The sequence below is a fragment of the Cynocephalus volans genome, chromosome 2 (genome assembly GCF_027409185.1).
Source record: "Cynocephalus volans isolate mCynVol1 chromosome 2, mCynVol1.pri, whole genome shotgun sequence".
Classification (NCBI taxonomy): domain Eukaryota; kingdom Metazoa; phylum Chordata; class Mammalia; order Dermoptera; family Cynocephalidae; genus Cynocephalus; species Cynocephalus volans.
The window spans coordinates 164,573,474-164,591,993 of record NC_084461.1 but is presented as its reverse complement, the minus strand read 5'-3'; the positions used below and the strand labels follow the sequence as shown (position 1 = coordinate 164,591,993).

At 53.8% G+C, this 18,520-nt stretch overlaps 1 protein-coding gene across 5 annotated transcripts; it reads right to left on the bottom strand.

The window, feature by feature from the left end:
- Positions 1 to 1,110: 1,110 nt before the first annotated feature.
- Positions 1,111 to 18,203, bottom strand: CTSB (cathepsin B). Of its 5 annotated transcripts, none has more exons than XM_063087840.1 (10): positions 18,105 to 18,203; positions 7,964 to 8,114; positions 7,330 to 7,415; positions 6,532 to 6,646; positions 5,584 to 5,702; positions 4,921 to 5,006; positions 4,591 to 4,734; positions 4,107 to 4,223; positions 2,536 to 2,664; positions 1,111 to 2,051 (listed from the first exon to the last, which is right to left on the bottom strand). In XM_063087840.1, exons 2-10 carry the CDS (start codon positions 8,087 to 8,089, stop codon positions 1,954 to 1,956), a joined length of 1,020 nt encoding a protein of 339 aa, XP_062943910.1. In that variant the 5' UTR covers positions 8,090 to 8,114; positions 18,105 to 18,203; the 3' UTR covers positions 1,111 to 1,953. The 5 variants fall into 5 exon arrangements, with proteins under 5 accessions (XP_062943910.1, XP_062943908.1, XP_062943909.1 ...); XM_063087838.1 differs by lacking the exon at positions 18,105 to 18,203 and adding an exon at positions 17,727 to 17,811; XM_063087839.1 differs by lacking the exon at positions 18,105 to 18,203 and adding an exon at positions 17,727 to 17,811 and having other exon boundaries at positions 7,964 to 8,110.
- Positions 18,204 to 18,520: the final 317 nt, after the last annotated feature.

Here is an 18,520-nt window from a genome sequence, read left to right as displayed (position 1 = left end):
CACTGAAAGGGTGGAAAGGGCTGAACTACCTTTGCTCAAACTCCTAACCCTGCTCCAGGCAAAGAATCAAAAGGCATCGTTGCTTCTGTCTGTCTTGGAATGAGAGGTACCTGAGAAAAACCACTGGACCACCTGCTACATGGAGCTAAGGTAACAAGGTAGGGACCCCGGGGGATCTGAGTCTCCTCAAACCCGAGTGTGGAGATGCCCCACAATTCACCCCCTCACTTAGCACAACTCAGCTGGCTCCAGGGGTAGGGACGTGACAGAGGTGCGAGGCAGTGGGGGATTACTAAACCCCTTGTGAGCGGGTAGAACTGTGTCAGAACCCTACTGAGGTTATGAAGCATTCTAGCTGAGATTGTAAGGATAGAGTGATGATGGGTTGGTGGCTTCGGTAACCCTTGTTAAGCATTGCATAAGTGCAATGATGAGTATCATAAACTTCCTACAATGTTCCCCAGGTTTTTAGTGCTTATGTGCTATAAGCTTCTGATCCCTGACGTGAATCACGCTGGACGCCATGCCAAATGTCAGATGCCTGTGGAAAGAGGCACATCTTTCATTCTCACTCGGGGAAGGGGAGCAACAGAAGCACCTCGGTGGGCAGCGGAACAGGTGCTGCCAGCTCTTCTAGTCCCTCCACTCCCTCCAGAACCGGTGTCCTCGGCTACTTGTGGTTCTTAACTAGGGCCATGCAAAAGAATAGTTCTGCACCAACATCTAAGGGCACCCAGGGAAATGTGGTCCTCCAATAAGCAGGATGTCACCCTGGCTGAGTGAGAACACACACCATGCCTGTATCTGTAAGCAGAATCGTCAGACAGGCTGCTGCTGGTGTGGGTTGATAAAAATGGCGCACAGCTATGTTTGTAGCTCTTTCAGCAGGGGCGAGCTCACCAGGGCTTGGGGCACAGTTCCAGGGGATGGATGTACCGATAGAGTTGATGAGAAGCGGATGCCATGGTTTGAAAATATGGCTAGGGCAGTGAGAAGTGAAAGTGGGGGTGCGAGAGTTGCCAGGGCACACAAATCCAGGGCAGGACAGTCGACAGCCATAAGTCCACATGCAGGGAAAAGGAAACTCTGAGGTCCCATTACCTCATAGGCTTACATGGAAGGAGAATCCTTTTATTGGCACAGTCATTCCTTGTTAAATTGACAGGGTAAAGCAGTGATTTTTAAAAAAACAGTAAAAGCTGGTTTCTCCCAAACTGGTTTCACTCTGGTAGCAGAAGTCGGTAGGTCAGCTGGCCACTTGTGACCACTCCATTTTGTTGTAAGCCACACCATGGAGAGAGAACCCGTAAACTAGTAAAGCTTGTCCAACGATTAGACCTGTTCATTCACATGATCAGCTGAGGTGCACAAAACATCAACTAATATTAAAAAGAATCATGCCAAGGACAAGACCAGAGAGGGTTTGAACACTGAGAAGCTTGACAGATGCAGGTCCTGGGGGACACGGCTCTTTCTGGAGGCTGCCACACCATCTCTCCTCTGAACCCGTAGCAAGCCTAGAAAGCTGCTCTCCTGGAGGCACTGCCGAAGGGTGGGAATTCACGTTCTCCTAGCAGCTCCTCTCTCCACTCCCTTGGAAACACACGGATAGGGAGGGTGGGGGTGGGGGGTTGCAGCAGGAGCTGGCAGCAGGCAGGACATACAGTGCTGGTCTGCAGGGAGGAGCCCCACTGCTCTCAGTGGTGGCATACATAGTCTAGCTGCATGTGGCCAGCAGTCCACAGAATAGGCTGGAAGGTAGCTAGGACTTGGGTGCATCTCCTTGGAAGACGGTAGACGGTTTGGCCCAGCCAATCCTTCAGGCCCTGCCTAAAACCTGTATCTCATGTGAACTGAAAGAATAAAAGACATTCCTACCCCATCTCATCCCCAGTCCAACTGGCTACACTTAGGGAAAAACTCCTCCATGACGCCCAATGGGCCCACAGCAAGTTAGATCTTTTCCCAGTACTGCTCAGTGCGTGGAATTCCAGCCACAATTTCTGATTCGATTCCACAGTGATCCTGTCCTCTGAGGATTTTAAAAAAGCCTGAGGAGAAAAAAAGTAGGGTGCTTTTAAAATGTGCCTTGCATTCTGACCCATGTCAGCATATTCAGACTCATCCCTAAAGACCTGGGAGTAGGCCCCCAGGCCCAGCCCCAGGCAGCTCCACAGTGCCCTGCGGCTTCTCCTGCTGGCTCAGCAGCCCAGCCCTCGGCGTCATGAGGCCTCCCAGGCGGCTGCATGGACGCCGCGTTGCCCTTCACGGCATCGCAGCTGGTGGCATGGAAAATGTGGCAGACACGTGCTATTCGAAGCTGTGTCCTGGTCCACACCACCCTCCCCCAGGCTCGGAGACAGCACTTGGATCAACAGGAAACCCCAGCACACAGCACTTGGGCACGCAGGGGGCCACAGCCAAGCCTCGGGCCTGGGGTTTGGAACTGGGCAGTAGGTGGAACAGAGAAGGCTGAGACGACCACATGTTCTGGCCACAGCTCCCTACTCTTGGCGGGAAGGGGCTGCCACTCACCATTGTCACCCCAGTCAGTGTTCCAGGAGTTGGCCACCAGCCAGTAGGGGTTGCCATTCTCCACTCCCCAGCCCAGGATGCGGATAGCATGGCCGCCTATCATGTCTCCAGTGATGTGCTGGTACACTCCTGCGGGAGGAAAGCTGGCTCAGACGAGACCAGGCCATGGCCATCCACATGGCACCCCAGCCCAGCTGGCCAGTCCAGTCAGGAGAAACAGGCTTCGGAGGTCCCTCAACATTGGGGAACCACTTAAATATTTATTTTGAAAACCTAACACACTCACATGTGTTGAATAAACACTAAAATGGAGTCCAACAAAATGTGCTTGTTGGTTGGCCTTAAAAATAAAAGTTCTAATAAATTCTAGTTTATGAAACAAATTTAATGCTAAATGACCAATTATGTTTTACGCCAAAAGGGTCACATGGCTTAAAGAGTTTTGAAGCTGCGGCTCTGAGGCACACCGGAGGGAAAGAGGAGGAGGCCGGGCGGCTCATGAACCAGCACATCACATCGTCAAACTGGACATGCACCTTTTAGTAATATGGGTGGTGCTGCAGACAATGCCCACCCAGCCTTGCTAAGGCTTAATCCCCACTGCAACTACTGAGGGTGGGAAATCCTATTATAGTAATTAAAAGGCGGGGCCTTGAAGAGGTGACTGGATTGTAGGAGGTAACCGTGCAATACTGAATGGATTAAAAATGGTAGTCAGGGGCGTGGTTCTGCGGGCTTTCAAAGGACAGTGCGTGAGGAGCTATCCCTCCTCTACTCCACCATTTTCACAATGTGATAGCCTGCTGTCACCGAAGTCACAACCAAAGAAAGCCTTTACCACATGTGTTCCTTGGACTTACCTCCTAGCCTCTGAAACAGCAGTAAATTTTGTTTTCTTTATAAACTACTGGGCTCCAGGTATTTTGTTATAAGCAACAGAAATTGACTAATACAGGTGGGGTCTGTGCTAAGAATTGTCATCTTTACAGTTTTTTTCTTGCCAGAATCATCTTCCTTTGTCCAATCCTTGTTTTATAAGAGCAGAGAGCTTTGGAGTTTCTGATCTAGCAGAATGCAAATGAGGCAGAAGCAGTCAGCTGAGACCATTCTAAGAGGACTCTTGGGGATGGGGACTGTTCAGTTCCTTTGGATTGAGTCTCCATAGCATCACCCCACTGGGGGTGAGGTAAACGTGGGGCCTTTGCAAAGACAAAGAGGAATGAAATGGGTCACTCTGCCAAGACACAAAAGACCTGCCGTTATAACATGAGTTCACTGACAAAGCAGAGGGGCAGAGGCAGGAGGGCCAGGGGCGGGGAGCTTCAGGGGACAGGGAGGAATTAGCCAAACAGCACGAGCCCTGCAGAAGGTATCTGGAGTGCTGCGTGCAGAGATGCGACCGTAAGACTCTGACTGGTCTGCGGGACCCAGAGCCAGGAGAGGGGCCATCTGGCAGGGTCCTCCTCATGTACCCCTGGCCTCCTGCCCTCCTCGAGTCCTGTGGGGCCACCCAAACCTGTCCTGGCCCAAGTGCAGACCTCTACACCTCCCCAGCCGCCATCAGCACATACCTGACTTATACAGCAGGAAGTCTGAATACACTGAGAAGGCTCCCTCCACGGGGCCATTCTTGTAGATCTCTGCCATGATGTCCTTCTCCGTGCTGGAGACGCTGTAGGAGCTGTATCCTGGAAAATGAACAGGCCGTGGGTGAGGGCCCCTCTCACGGCTACACCACTAGCCCCTGACTGTGGGCTCCGGGTGAGGACTGCATCCAGGGGACCTGCCTGGCTGGGTGAGGGTGGGGGACTGACGCCAAGCTGGGTCTGGAAGATGAGGCACGAGGACAGGGGGATCCGTGAGCCCGCAGCCCCACCCAGGAGTCCAGGACAGGTCACACGCTCGGAAAATGAGGGGTCCCTGCCAGCCCAGAAGGTCTGAGACCAATTCAGGCCAGAACAGGCAGGTGTGCACTCCCTCCTCTCTCAGTCCCAGCGTTCCTACACTCAGGGAGCGCAGGCAGAGCTGCCCAGGCTCTGTGTCACCCCGCCTCACCGTAGTGCTTGTCCTCTTTGTAGGTCGGAGTGTAGCCGGGCTCGCAGGTCTTGCTGCACTTGGGAGTGTCTCCCTCCCCGGTGCACGCAGGCCGGGAGCCATTCACATGGTGCTCACAAGGAGGGATGGAGTAGGGTCTGCAGCCTGAGGGGACCGGGACACAAGGGGAGTGGTCAGGTGTGGTGCCCAGACCAGGCAGAAGCGTGTCTGCAGCACGGACACAGCGGCCTGTCTGTCCCTCAACCCACACTTTGGGATGGAAAATGAAGCCACAGGGATCACTGCTGATGAAGTCCCTCTGGTCGGGCCTGGGCTGAGGTGCGCACTCACCTACATGGGAGTCATACAGGCCACCGGAAACCAGGCCTTTTCTTGTCCAGAAGTTCCAAGCTGCAGAGGGATAGCCGCCGTTGCAGCTGAAGGAAGATCCGCTCATCAGATTCACTGTGAGGACGTTCTAGCTGCTCCCAGACCCTGCCCAGCAGCCAGGACTCACCACTGCCGTCAGCAGCTGGCATGACAGTCCCCCAGATCCCAATACACCCCCAACTAGGCTTCTCGAGATAGTCACTCTTCCAGGGAACCACCCAAGCCTCCAGCCCTGCTCAAGAAGCAGAAGGACGCTCACATTTATTTATGTCTACACCCAACTGGCTCTAGGCGTCCTTCTTACTAGATGGTGATTCTCCACTGAATAGCGTGTTATAATTCCCTGAGGTACTTACAAAAAAACCAGACCAGGGATCAGAAGTTTAACCAAATTTTCTGAGACCAGCTTTTGCCCAGTTCCCATCACTCCGAGAGAGCAGCAGCCGGCCAGGGCTGCCTCCAGACTCCAAGTCTCCCATGCTGTCTCAGTAGAGGAAACACCTTCCATCCCGAGGAGTAGCGCTCTCCTGCCCAGGGTCTTCCAAGTCACTCCCTACCCCAGTAGGCCTGGGCTGGCGTCTACCTAGCACCAGACCTGCAGGGGAGGCGCAGCCCGAGACTCACCCCTCTCCACACTGGCCGCCACAGCAGGTGAGCAGGTCCTCCGCAGACACCTCCACGCTGATGTGTCCATTCGTGTGGATGCAGACCCGGTCAGAAATGGCTTCTACAGCCCCAAATGCCTGGAGGGACGAGTCCCAGGTGAGGCAGTCACCACCCCCGCATTGCAACCCTCTCCGGCCACCACCTCAGAGGATCACAGCAGGTACCTCAGACCTTATGTGGCTCGTCTCAACACGAGGAGGCTCCCAGAGATCACACTTAGCTTTAAAGCAAGAGCCCAATCCACACAGAACCTCTGCCTGGGGACTCGGTTCACTTCTGAAACATGGACTTTCGTTTTGTTTTTAGAAGATAACAACAGCTTGCTCAGAAGACAATACCGTATGACTGCACTTACACGAGGCACTTACGAGTCATGTTCACAGACACAAAGTGGAAGCGGGGTTAGCAAGGGTGGGGAGGGTTGGTGTTAAGAGGGACAGAGTTTCAGTTCTGAAGGATGAGAGTCCTGTGGAGGGAAGGTGGTGGTGGCTGCACAACTCTGTGAGTGTGCTGAATGCCACTGAACTGTGCACTGAAAAATGGCTAAGAGGATTAATTTTCTGTTATGTGTATTTTACCACAGTTAAAAACAGTGAAAACAGTGCGTCAACACGAGGTGACACTGTCGTGAAGCAGCGTGGCGGTCAGGGCTACCAGTATTTAGTGACGGGACAGCGTGTCAGAGGAGGGCAGATGGCCTCAGAACCCACATGTGTGGGGCATATGGTCTGCAGGATGCTCGCACATCCATCGTTCCATCCTGTCCTTGCAATAACTCACCACAGGGATCATTATTACTTTTACACTGATGGAAACCGAGACTCCGAGTTTATATAATTCGCCTTGTCGTGGTTGGCCCCACCCCAAGCCCCCTGTTCATCACCCCCTACCCCTCCCTGGCCTTACCCAGCAGGAGCCACAGGAACCCTGGTCTCTGATCTCTTTGATGGTTGGACAGTTTGGCCACTGCTCCCGTGCATCGAAGCTCTCAGGCAGGTCCATGTCCTCAGCAAAGAGAACTCTGGATAAAGGAAGGTCTTAGTTACAGCTCATCGTACAGCTCAGCCCCCACCCTGCAAAGCTCACTTGCTTTAAGAGCAGCTGGCTCTGGACAGGGCTACAGACACACAAAGAAGTCTGCAGGGATGTTTCCCTTGGGTTCTATAAAACAAACCCTAACTCTACTGCTCAATGCAACTTACTATTGTGTATGCTCCTTCCTAGACTTACTTAGTGTGTATTTCTCTAGAGTTTTATCCACAGGGCCCAGATAGTGCTTCTTGCTTCCCCCACCCCACCCCCATCACATCTGCCCAGGATCCTGGGTAGACAGGGGTGTCCTGTAACCTAACTATCCCATCCTCAGGTAGGCATTTCTAATGCTTGCTAAAGGAGTAATATCTCCATGAAAATGTCCATTGCAGAGATTTCTAGAAAAATAAAATATTAGTGGCAGATCATATGGCTTTTCTTAGATTTTCCTTAAATTACTCAAGATAGAGGCCATCCAGATCCTGGAGATGCAGACCTCGCCTGTCATACCTGGGGCCTGCTCCTCATGTCATCCCTGCAGCTCTGGGGGAGATGGGACCTGCGGATGCCAGCGCAGGCTCACTTTCCTCCTTCCCACTGTCCCAAACAAATGCCTGCTGCTCAGGGACAGCACCGCAGGGGCAGAAGCATCTTGCGCGGACAGGCACTCACCTCTGGGGTGGCTTGGGCCCACCCAGGAAGGTGCCACACAGCCTCTTCAGGTAGCTCATGTCCACATTGTGGAAGTTGTGTCCGGCCTGGAAGAAAGCACACCCGTGAGTCACACACCAAAAGAGGGGTTTCCCGGGACAGGACAGATGGCCATGCTGCCCACCCACCTAACTCGGGGGAGCAAGGGGGCTGGGGACCAGCCCGGGGTGACCCACAGGCGGGTGTAGCTCTCAGCCCGGAGTGTCTTCTCTGATCTGCTCCCATTTGGTGATGGCGAGAGACCCACCACAGCCCAGACCACGGCTCATTCCTCAGTTCTTGGTCCTGTTGTGCCAGGCTTCAGGGCTGGGCAGAAATCAGGGAGGGCAGTAATGGTGCCCCACACCTGCCATGGCAGGCATCACAGGGTTCACCTGCTGTGAACACTCCTGCAGCTTACATGTCTCCATGCGCACACGGGCCCACAGCATACTGGACGGGGAGGAGGAGGTGTGGCCCTGAGCCACCGTGACTCCGAGTCAAGGCCATTCGTGAACTACTCAGGACAGAATGTCCCGTGGGCCACAGCTGAAGCCACCTCCCGCCAGAGCTAGCATGCACAGGAGACGCACACAGGAGCAGCCCCACAGCCCACCTGCCACGTTGTATTCTGTTTGTTGACATAGTTGACCAGCTCGTCTGACAGGGGGTGGAAGGAGGGCCTGCTCCGGGCACTGGTCAGCACCAGCAGGCAGCAGAGGGGGGCCAAGAGCTGCCACATTTTGGAAGCTGGATCCTGGATCTACCTGGAAAGGACAGAAGACATCAGACCGCGGATCCTTCACTTGCGTGTGGTACTCAAAACACACAGGCACTGTCTCAGGCATCGAGAGACTCATGTCCTCGCCCTTGCTTGGCCACTTGTGCCCTCCTGTTCCTTCTTCTGTGGAGCCTGGTGGGACGGCACAGGCCTCAAGGATCTGCAGTGCCCGGGGAGAGAAGGCCGACGGGCTGTGCTGCCCCAGACTGAAGCCAGTGTCCTGTCTACTGTTCTCAAACTGCCTTTGCATAGGCTTCTAGGACAAAGTTTGAGACTTCTCCCAAGCTAGCAATCTGAAAGAGTAAAGGGTCTACCAGATTCTGTCCTAAGTGGAGATGAAAGAGACAGAAAAAAATGAATGAGAAAGTAAAATCCATGAGCCCCATTTTTACACCACGAGTAGACAAAAAGCTCAACCTTGCCAGTGAGCCGGAGACGGAAGAGGCGGGGCTGGCCCAGCGGCCACACCAGCCACAGCCCCCACCCCAGGACCTTCTCCAGTTTTTCCGGTATCGCATCAGTACCTTGGCCTTTGATCCTGGGCCAGTCACGAGTCAGGAGGCTCTGAGTCATGCTCTCAGGCAAGCAGCTCTAGTGACAGCAAGTGTCTCCTGGGTGCCTACGCTGGGCCCAGTGACACAGCCACAGAACAGGGAGTGTGGTGCACTGGGGTGTCCCATCCCAGGGGCTTGTTCAAGCCAGAGGGTTCTACGTCTTCACAGGTCACAGTGAAAGTCACATGACATGGGTATCAGCACTTAATACACTGTCTCACACAGAGCGAATTCTATTTTAGGGAAAATTCAAACTTCATTGTTGCTTAAGCTTAAGCAAAAATTCATCTAAAAGAATAAGTGTGTGGACAGCAAGACTGTTCTGGAAAATGCTCTGATGGAAGCCTAGCCTTCTGGGGTAGCAATGTTTGCTACTGAATGCTGGAGTGTGGCCCCCAAAAGTCCCAACAAGATGACCAACAGACCACCCCAAAGACTCCCCACGTGGGAATCTAGTGTGCAGCGGAGGCCGGAGAGGAGCGGCCGTCCTCTAGACTCCTGACACACGAGAAGTACTGCGTGCGACACACACTCAAACGGAACAGACGCACTTATGAAGAAAGTCAGTGTTCTCTTATAGTGTAACAATGAAGTGAGGAATGCCTACGATTGACATGAAACACAACCTTCAAGGAAAAATGTTTGATTACATTAAAATGAAAGGTTTCTCTTTACCATAAAAAAAAAAAAAGACAAACTAAACAATACTAAAATATACTCAAGGGTTCGTTTCCTTGACATGCAAAAGGCTCTTTAAAATCAGAAAAATAGAAACAGCATAATAGAAAAATACAAAAGGATACACAGTGACTTTACAGAAAAATGACAACTGGCCAACAAATACAAAAATATGTTCAACCTCAAGGAGACGCAGATAAAGTCAACGGGATATGGATCATGTATCAGATCGGCAGAGACTAACATTTCTGGAGCAGGGGTGGTAAGGATGTGAATCAATTTGTGCCGATAAAGTAAAGACACCCAGGTCACACTGTTCAGTGGGAAAAAAGGAAGTTGCAAGTGACTGAGTCACCCAAGCATCCAGGCCAACTAAGCAGCGTGTGTGTGGGGAGGTATTCCTGTCACTGCCTGCGGAACGCAGAGGGAAAGGGCCGGCCGGTGGGCTCAGGTGGTTAGAGTGCCATGTTGTAACACCAAGGTCAAGGGTTCGGATTCCAGAACCAGCCAGCCGCAAAATAAAAAGCAAAAAAAAGTCAAGGAAAATATGCACAAGAAGTAAGTGCAGCAGGGAGACCTTCCTTTTTCACTATATACCCTTGGTTTTTATTTTTTTAAATGAATGTGCTCCCAAATTTCAAAGTTTTGTTTCTTTTAGGAGGAACAGCGGCAGTGCTACCAAAGAGCTTCAGCCACCAAATTGACAAAAGAACATTCGTTTTTAACAACCCCCGAGATGCATTTCCAATCATCTCCCCTCCCCCAGTAGGGCTCCCTCCCCAGGAACCTGATCAAAACACATAACCTCCCCTCCTTCGGTGACTCTGGGGGACACTGTGTCTCAGGTGACCACAGGTATCAAGTGACTCAAGTACCCTCGGATTTGTTAGGTAAACATGTCTCCTGTACAGACCAGAATAGTGCTGGGTTCTCTCCTTTCTGATGACGCCTTCTGCCTCACACGTGGCATTTCAACCCTTTTCTGAGACAGGAGAAGCTGGGGCAAGAACACCGGGCTGTCCTCTCCTTGCAGGGCACAGCTACCACCCTCGGGCATGTCCCCGGGCTGGGCCATGGTGCTCAGGAGCACAGGGGGAGGCGGGGTGCTCCCACCTGGCTGCTCAGATGCTAAATCATAAGCCAAGTGGAGAATGGCTGTTTCCATGACAACTCGGATTTTTAAACAAGATTTCTTTGGTGTCTGTGGTGGCAGAGACACAGGCACCGCCCACCTCCCAAAAGTCCCTCAGTTCCTGGGGCCTATGGGCCACATGATGTCACCTGCAGCACAACCGGCCTGAGCTTACCCCAGCTGTCCTTCGCATCCTCCCCGCATCTCCTGCCAACCTCACTCTTGCTCATCACCAGGGCTTCCTGAGAAGCACAGACGTGAGCTGCAGGCCTGCGGCTCAGCGCCGACCACCCAGTCCACTTGTGCCTGGCTGAGTGCTTGGGACGAAGTTGTCCCTCCAGCCCCAGTGCCCCGGCACAGGGGTGTGGCATGGCTGACTCTCCACTCCTCCCCTGATGCATGGGTTGGGGTTCAAGTGGCCACCAGCCATCGTGACTGGGCAGTGAGGAAGCGCCCTGGGCTCGGAGGCCCGAGACTCCTCCTTGGACTTCAGTTCTGCCACTTACTAACTGGTGCCCTTGGGCACCGACCTTCACTGAGCCTCAGTTTCATCACCTGTAAACCAGAGCCAATAACTACCATATCTCTGGGTGGAAACCAAGGGTGGATGAGCCTGGGCAGAGGCCGTGGGCACCAGGCCAGGTGCAGGAGGAGGGACAGCAGCCTGTCTCCAGGTCCACTGACCCTCCTCTCGCCCTCTCCCCTCTTCTCCCACTTCCAGCCTGGGCCGGGTAATTCCAGTTCACTCCAAATCTATTCACCTCCACACTGCAAAGAAGAGTCTAAATTAAACTTTTAACCTCAACTTCCACATTGAACACCCAGAAGGGCTTCCACCTGGAGGGTCCCAAGACTGTTGAGAGCCAGATGTCCCTTCCCGCAAGCAGTGGCACTTCCACTCTGGTGAGCACCAACGCATTCTCCTCTCCATACCACACCATCCAGGAACACTCCGGAAAGCCATGTGGTGAACACAAGCCAGTCACGGGTTCCACGGTCTCAGCCCGAAACAGCAACCAGATTTTTCTTCCCCCTTTTTGGCAAACACTTCCTTCCATTTCTCAAGTCTGTGGTTTCGTTTCTTTAATTACAGGAGATGAACAGAAAGTCTTTATTTCACAAACAAACAGGCACCAAACCAGATGAGGACCCCAGTGGGTCACCAGACCCAGGGCGTGGGCCGGGGAGTACAGCTGTGGCAGGTGCTGTTTCTAGTCCTCGGCCAGCCAGGCTCCCTGGGTAGAGCTGCTTCCATGAGACCCCTCCACCCCTTTCCTACACTGATATCTGGCTAAAAAGAAAGACAAACTTCCCTCGCTTCTCCCCTTTCCAGCCCTGATGGCACTTCACAGTTTGCATGAAAGCACTTCCTGGTGAAGTTCTGCAGAAAGTTGCCACATGTAAAAAGGAGCATGTGGCTGGGTGTCCTGTCTACCAAGACCCTCCCCTCCTAGCAAGGGGGCAGACCACTGCGAAGCCATTCCTAGGACAACTCTGGAAGGCAACGGAATGAACATGAGGACAAGAGCTGAGGCCAAGTCCCAGGAAGCCTCAGGTTCTGACATCCTGAGAATCAGTCTCAGCTTCCAGCAGGCTTGGTAAAGGCGGCTTTCTCACACGGTTACAGAGCCCTCTGGTAAGGACACATATACTTGAAACTTCCAAATAAGCCCGATGCAGCCTTCTGGCTGATGCAGAAAAAAGTAAATGAATGTCCAGCAGGTCTTTCATGCAGTATTTCGCTCCTTCCTGTGAATACAATGCTGACCTCTTTCAGCTGGCTTCAAAGAATCCAAAAAAACTGAGTGCCTACATTTTGCCACTAGCCACAAATTAAGAGTGTACCTTATAGGTCAGCTGAGCAGCCTAGGTTAGGGGGAAGGTGAAATGGCAGGAGGACATGAAGACTTGGTGGCACCTTGCAAGAGAACTTTATAGGTTTCCTTTTTTTCCACAAAAAACTTGCTTGACTCTCACTGTCATTAAAGGAAGTTGTCCCCCAAGTTTCAGCCTCTTCAGGGCAACCACACACACGACTGTGCACACCTTCATTCCCCTCGACTTCGACTCTCCCAAACCCCAGTGTGGAGCAGTCCTGCGGCAGGCGTGAGCATTGATCCCAAAGGTGCTCTTGGGGCTGCCAGTCAGCTCACTTGGGAGAGCACAGTGCTGGTAACACCACGGTCAAGGGTTCAAATCCTTTTACCAGTCAGACACACACACAAAAAAAGGAAAAACCAAATGCGCTCTGGACTGACATGAAGGAGACATGAGAGACCTTTGATTTAGACTGAATCACGGCCTTTCATGTTTTATGTCTTTGCTCCTAGTGGGAAAAGTGTTCCACGGCTTCTTGCTGTATAATGATTAAATTAAGAACACAAACAAAAAAAGGGGCTCCAGCCCTGGCTTCGTCGTCTTCCCACGGGTTAAGGATGAACAGATACCAGTGCAGACTCACCCCCCAGCGCCAGGAAGCCACAGTCCCCAAGCACCTGCTAACTGGCCCAAGGCTTCGAGAGAAGCAGGAGAAGCGAGAAGGCCACACTGCACCTCACCCTGAACACGCCAGGACGTGCTCAGTGCTCCCTCTGCCACCCACCTGCCAATCGCACCTATCCAAAATGTCACTAATTCGCGCCAGGCTCAGCTACTCAAGCCACTCGCCAATGTGTCTGGAAAATGCAGAGCTACAAAAGCCCACAATGGAGCATTGCTTAAGATCAGCCTCAGCAACCCCACGTCCTGCATGCAGAAGAAAATTACTATCGTGGACTTAAAGTGGCAGACACTAGGAAGGCCCTCAAGCAGCAGGAAACTTTTTTGTAGCGAAAAAGTGGGAAACTAGACAATGACTGGGCAGTCAACATTCCGGAAAGTTCTGGAAGCCTTTGCTCACCATCTGCTTCTGGCTTATTGGGATGCTGACAGAGCCAATGTATTCTCCACGTCTTCCTTTCTAAAATGGGCACATTGCCTGGATGCTGAAGGATGTCGAATGTACTTTATAAAAGCTTTTAGAGATCCCTTGAGAGTTCGTCGACATTAGCGTCTGCACCTCTCCCACTTGCAGGGACACAGCGGCTCCCTAACTCGACCGCAGGCTGGATTACCCTGGGCAGCTGAGGCACTGGCAGACAGGAAAGCAAGAAATAGAAAGGCCCTGCCTCTCCAGCTTCGTCCTGTTTTCCCTCCTGGGGCCCCAGGAACAGACACGTGCCTCACAAAGCAGATGGAGGAGACGCTCTCTCTGAAAGTGCCTCCCACAAACCCGGCTGGAGCAGCAGCCGTCAGGGGAAACCCTCTCAGTCACCAGTGGGGCAAACACCCATGTCCCCATGTGCAGGACAGTTAATACTTGGGGTCCCAGGGCAACTTGTTTCATTGTCATGTTTATCCCAGGTTGGATGAAAAATTAGAGCCATTGTACTACTAGTCACAAGGCCTCAAATGTTGATCTATTCCACTGTCTTGAATGCCCAAAGAAACACACTCAGACACCAGCAGGGCCAAGTGGATTGAGAAGGGGGGAAGGCCGGGGGACAGACGGCTCCTGGCTCTCTAATGTGGTTTGACAAAAGCCTCAAGCCCTGGAATGGAAGAAGCCATTGGCTGGCGCAGGCCAGAAGACACAGGACACGTCCTTCTGTGAGCACATCCCACCCCATCCAGGTCAGCAGGTCAGAGGGTCAGACAGCAGCACAGCCCATTGGTCTCTCAGGGCAGGATATAGAGACGTCTGCCCCAGTACCCTATCTTGGTTGTATCTGTCCCAACCTCTCCACCCACGCTTGCTGGTAACTCTAGATTATCACAATGACCAGACCAACGGAGTTATTGGCCTGGTGGAGACAGATAACCCAGGCAAGACTGCAAGCCACAAGTCCCCCGCAGCACCAGCATCCACAAAACACTAATGCTGAAAAAGGACCTTTGGTCTTGTGTAAGGCTTCTGTCTTACAGGTGAGGGAAACTGAAGCTTGAGAAAAGACCGAGAGCAAGCCCTGAATGGGTATACTTGAGTAGTGATGGATAACTGTCAGCAGATCAAAGTCTAGGTGAAATTCCGTCACAATTATCTGAATGACCCAGATCATGTTGCCAATTGTAGGCGCCTCAGTTTCCCCATCTGTAAAGTAGAAAAGGAGTGCCAGCAACTAAACCTCACATGCTTCCTAAAGTTTAAATTAGAAAATATTATCTAATTGTAGAGAAGTTCAGATACCTAAGTTGGTACCTAAAGAATTCTTGGTAAGTTCTAGCTATTCACAAAACCCATTAAAACCTACAAATGCTATCAATGACCAACAAAAACAGGAAGAAAAACTTCACTAATCAATGCTTCCCTAGAGCAAAGAATTAAATGTGAATCTCTAGTCATGAAAATTAAAATCAGGGTACCGTTTCAAATCCTTCAGATAGCTAAAAATTAAAGTCTGGTAATATCTAGTGTCAGTAACCATGAGGAACAGGAACTGTCCACAAGGCTGGGGGCAGAACTGAAACAACCACCCTGGAGGACACTTTGTCAATATCTAGCAAAAGGGAAGATGCATGCACATCACAACCCAGCAAGAATTCTCCTTCTCCTGCTTCTGCCCTGGAGAAACCCTGGCGAGCTTGGTTCTGAGAGACACAAGGCTGGTTACTGTAGCACTGTGGCTGCAACAGTGGAAAAGTCGAAACAATCTACCTGTCCTTCGGTAGATAAACACATTTTAGATTTGCATTTAAGATGAACTCAATCTGTAGGTATGAACATAAATAAACTTGTTATATAAATTTTAATAACAACGCTTATGGATTGACACAGAGCTTTCAAAGGAAAAAAAGGAGACAGGGCGGTTAGCTCAGTTGGTTAGAGCACAGCATTATAACCCCAAAGTCATGGGTTTGGATCCTTGCACTGGCCAGCCGCCAAAAAAAAAGTACAAAAAAGCGCAGGATAATTATAGAGAGGAGCAACAGAGCGAAGATACACGTGCCTCTGGAAGAAGGGGAGGCAGGCGCAGGAGCTGCAGGTGACATGGCTCAGCCGAGACTGGGACCCTGATGCTTCAGAGGGGACCCCGCCACCCCGATCCGGTGCGGGTTGTTAAGGCTGAGGTTAAAAATGGGAGGATTAATTAAAAGTCTAAAAGTGTAGTGGGGTTTGATCCCTATCTACAACCCCATGCAAACTAGGACGGGAAATAAACATTAACAGTCATGAAAGGACTCAAGATTTATCTGCCACGCACCCTTTCTTAGGCACCTCCTGGAGAGTGCGCTGAGAGATGACATGAGACCAGGTATAGAGGCCGCCCACTGCCACCCATTACCCACCAAGTACAAACACACACCCACGTACGCCTCACCTAGATTCAGCTTACTGTCAACCCCCACCATCTCCCTTTACATGACTCACACAAAAGTGCCCATTTTGATCCTTTTCCACCTACAAGAATTCCCATTTCATATGGCTCAACCTTACACATTTCTAATACTTTCCTTAGGCCAGACCACCAAAAACAGGCAGCAGACCTGTGAGTCCGCCCCTCTAAATACTTCAGTCCATAGCTCCCAAGGATGGGATGTCCAACGCAACCACAACTCACTACCACACTTAAGAAAATCATCCAACACGGGCTGGCTGGTTATCTCAGTGGTCAGAGCGTGGTGCTGATAACACCAAGGTCCATGCTTCCATCCTTGTACTGGCCAGCTGCCAAAAACAAACAAATTAATATATATACATATATGCATGTACATACATCATCCAGACATCCCACGGTGCTCCGACACGTGGCCTCTCTTCACCTCTCAATCCAACTGCCAACAGCGATACAAAGTACCTTTTACTCCTAAAATGTGTGTCATTTCCCTGTCCAACTCCCAGGTCCAGCAGGTGGAGAAGAAAAGACTCTGTCTACAGGACGGGCCTCTGCCCAGGATGCTGCGTCAGCTCCACAAGGGCCAAAGGGCTTCCACCTTCCCACCCGACCAGTGTGGAAACAGGGTTGTCCTGACCCAACATCAAGGAGAGACGCTGGAGCCAGGGCTGTGTGTGGCCTGTGTCTGTGACACACCCGGATAAGGGATCCGCACCTTCCCATCAGGCAGTACCCCAGCTCTGGGACAAGTGTCCCCAAAGGAGTAGAAGCTTTTCCACTTTTCTCCAGGACACCTCCTACTCTGGGAAGGCTACAGGGTGGGCGGCCCGGCCCCTCCTCCACGAAGCTCAAAGGTCACCATCAGAGCCAACAGGAAACAGTTCTCTGGTGCGAGGCACTTGGGGACCAGGTTTTCAAGACACCAAAAGGTGCCAGGTCTCCCTTTGTACCCACAACCTCCTTTCCTCAGTGGGTGTGGGAGTCTCTGCCGGGTCTGGTGCAGGAATGTGGGGCCCGGGCTGACGTCCTTTGCCCTGCGCCAGGTTGTTGGCTCCTACGTGCCGGGGAAGGGGTGACCTAGGCCCACCATGAAGCCAAGTACGGTTCGCTTCCACCTGGTCTGCCGGCACCCCCGACACTCGCCCCGGACGCTGCTGCCCCCGGCCTCCGGGGGAGGGGAAGCCGCGGGGCCTCCGCCCTGCGTCCCACGACCGCACCTGGGCCTGGGACACCGTCCGCCTTCACGGCAGGCCCGGCGGGGACAGAGCGACTCCTCCGCCCCGTCCCCGCCCCGCGTGGCTTCTCTTCCTGTTTGCGGCCTTCGCCCCTCGTGCGGCCCCGCCCGCCCGCTCCGGGTTCCTGCTCGGCCGGACCGTCTTGTGGGGTCCCCGGGGACGTTTGGGGTTATGCGGAAACCCGCCCGGCGCACTCTCTGGAGGGAGCAAAGCCTAGGACTGGGCCGCCGGCGCCGCCATCTCAGCATCCGCCGTGGGCCCAGCAGCGGGGACGACATTCTAGCCGCGCGTCCCCGGGTCCGGGCCCCCCTCCCGCCGGGCTCCTGCCCGAGCTCGGCGGACGCGCCGCCAGGCCGAGGTGGGGCCGCAGCCTCGGGGACGGGGCGGCGGCGGGTGGTTTCCGCTTTTCTCGCCAGAGCGAGGCCCAGGAACGCGGATGCCACCGGCTCGCCTGAAGCCGCCGCCCGAGGCCCCCCGGGAGCCCCCCACGCGCGCCGGCCCCAAGGACGCCGCGGGGCCGCAGAGCGGCCCAGTCGCGACAACAGCGCCCGGGCGGCTCCCCGCCCCCCCCCCCCGGGGCCACTTCCGCCGCGGAGGCCCCGCGCCCCCCGCGCCCCTCGCACTCACCGAGCGCAGCCGCCGAGCGCGCCCGTGCCGGTGCCGCTGACCCAGCAGCCGCCGCAGCGCCCCGAGCCCGCCCCGGCGCCTGTTTATCCCGCCGGCCCGCCCCGCCCTGCCGGGTGACACGACACGTGACCTTCGCGAGCCGGCCCCGCCCCCCGCCCCGTCCCAGCCCCTCCCCCCGCCGTCCGCCCCCAGCCCCGCCGACCCCGCGCCCGCCTCCGCTCCCGGGGACCCTGCGGGATTCGGGCAAGGCCTGAGCTCGCCGCCGGGGAAGAGCAGCCCCGAGCCCCGCCGGCCTCCTGGGGAGTGAAACCTTGAAGCCCGGAGCCCGGGGCGTGGGAGGGAAGGTCGCTCGAGGTGTTCCCCAGCGCGTCCACCGACCTGGAAAGACCCCCGGGGCTGCCGCTGCGGGACGCGGGCCCCGAGCCTGCCTGGGCAGGGGCTGCCGCGTCTTCATTGGTTCGGAAACAACGCGGGTTGCGGGTGTGGAGACGACGGCGACACTCAGCAAGTGTCAGTAATGACAATGAGGCGTGGCTGTCACCACTGAGCACCGACTCCTCGGGGTGGATATCTGCCTGGAGCAGGGGTGCAGGGGAGCAGCACTGACGCCCACACAGCGGGCACACGGAGGGGTGGGGGGGTGGCTCGAGACCCGCCCCCTCCCAAGCATCTACCCCCTCATCTTTATGACAACCTCGCAAGGTGGGTATTGACACCAGTTTTATTTAGGAGGCTCAGAAGACCTGGCATGTTATCCAGGCTCATCTGACAACGAGACAGCTGCAGTCTGGAGG

What these genes read in the sequence shown, in the direction of transcription:
- CTSB (XM_063087840.1), bottom strand. Translation starts at nt 8,089, where the DNA reads ATGTGGCAGCTCTTGGCCCCCCTCTGCTGCCTGCTGGTGCTGACCAGT. An exon ending in GGGCCCAAGCCACCCCAGAG is followed by an intron (nt 6,647 to 7,329) that starts GTGAGTGCCTGT and finishes TCCTTTATCCAG; the next exon opens with AGTTCTCTTTGCTGAGGACA. An exon ending in CAAAGAGGACAAGCACTACG is followed by an intron (nt 4,224 to 4,590) that starts GTGAGGCGGGGT and finishes TTCATTTTCCAG; the next exon opens with GATACAGCTCCTACAGCGTC.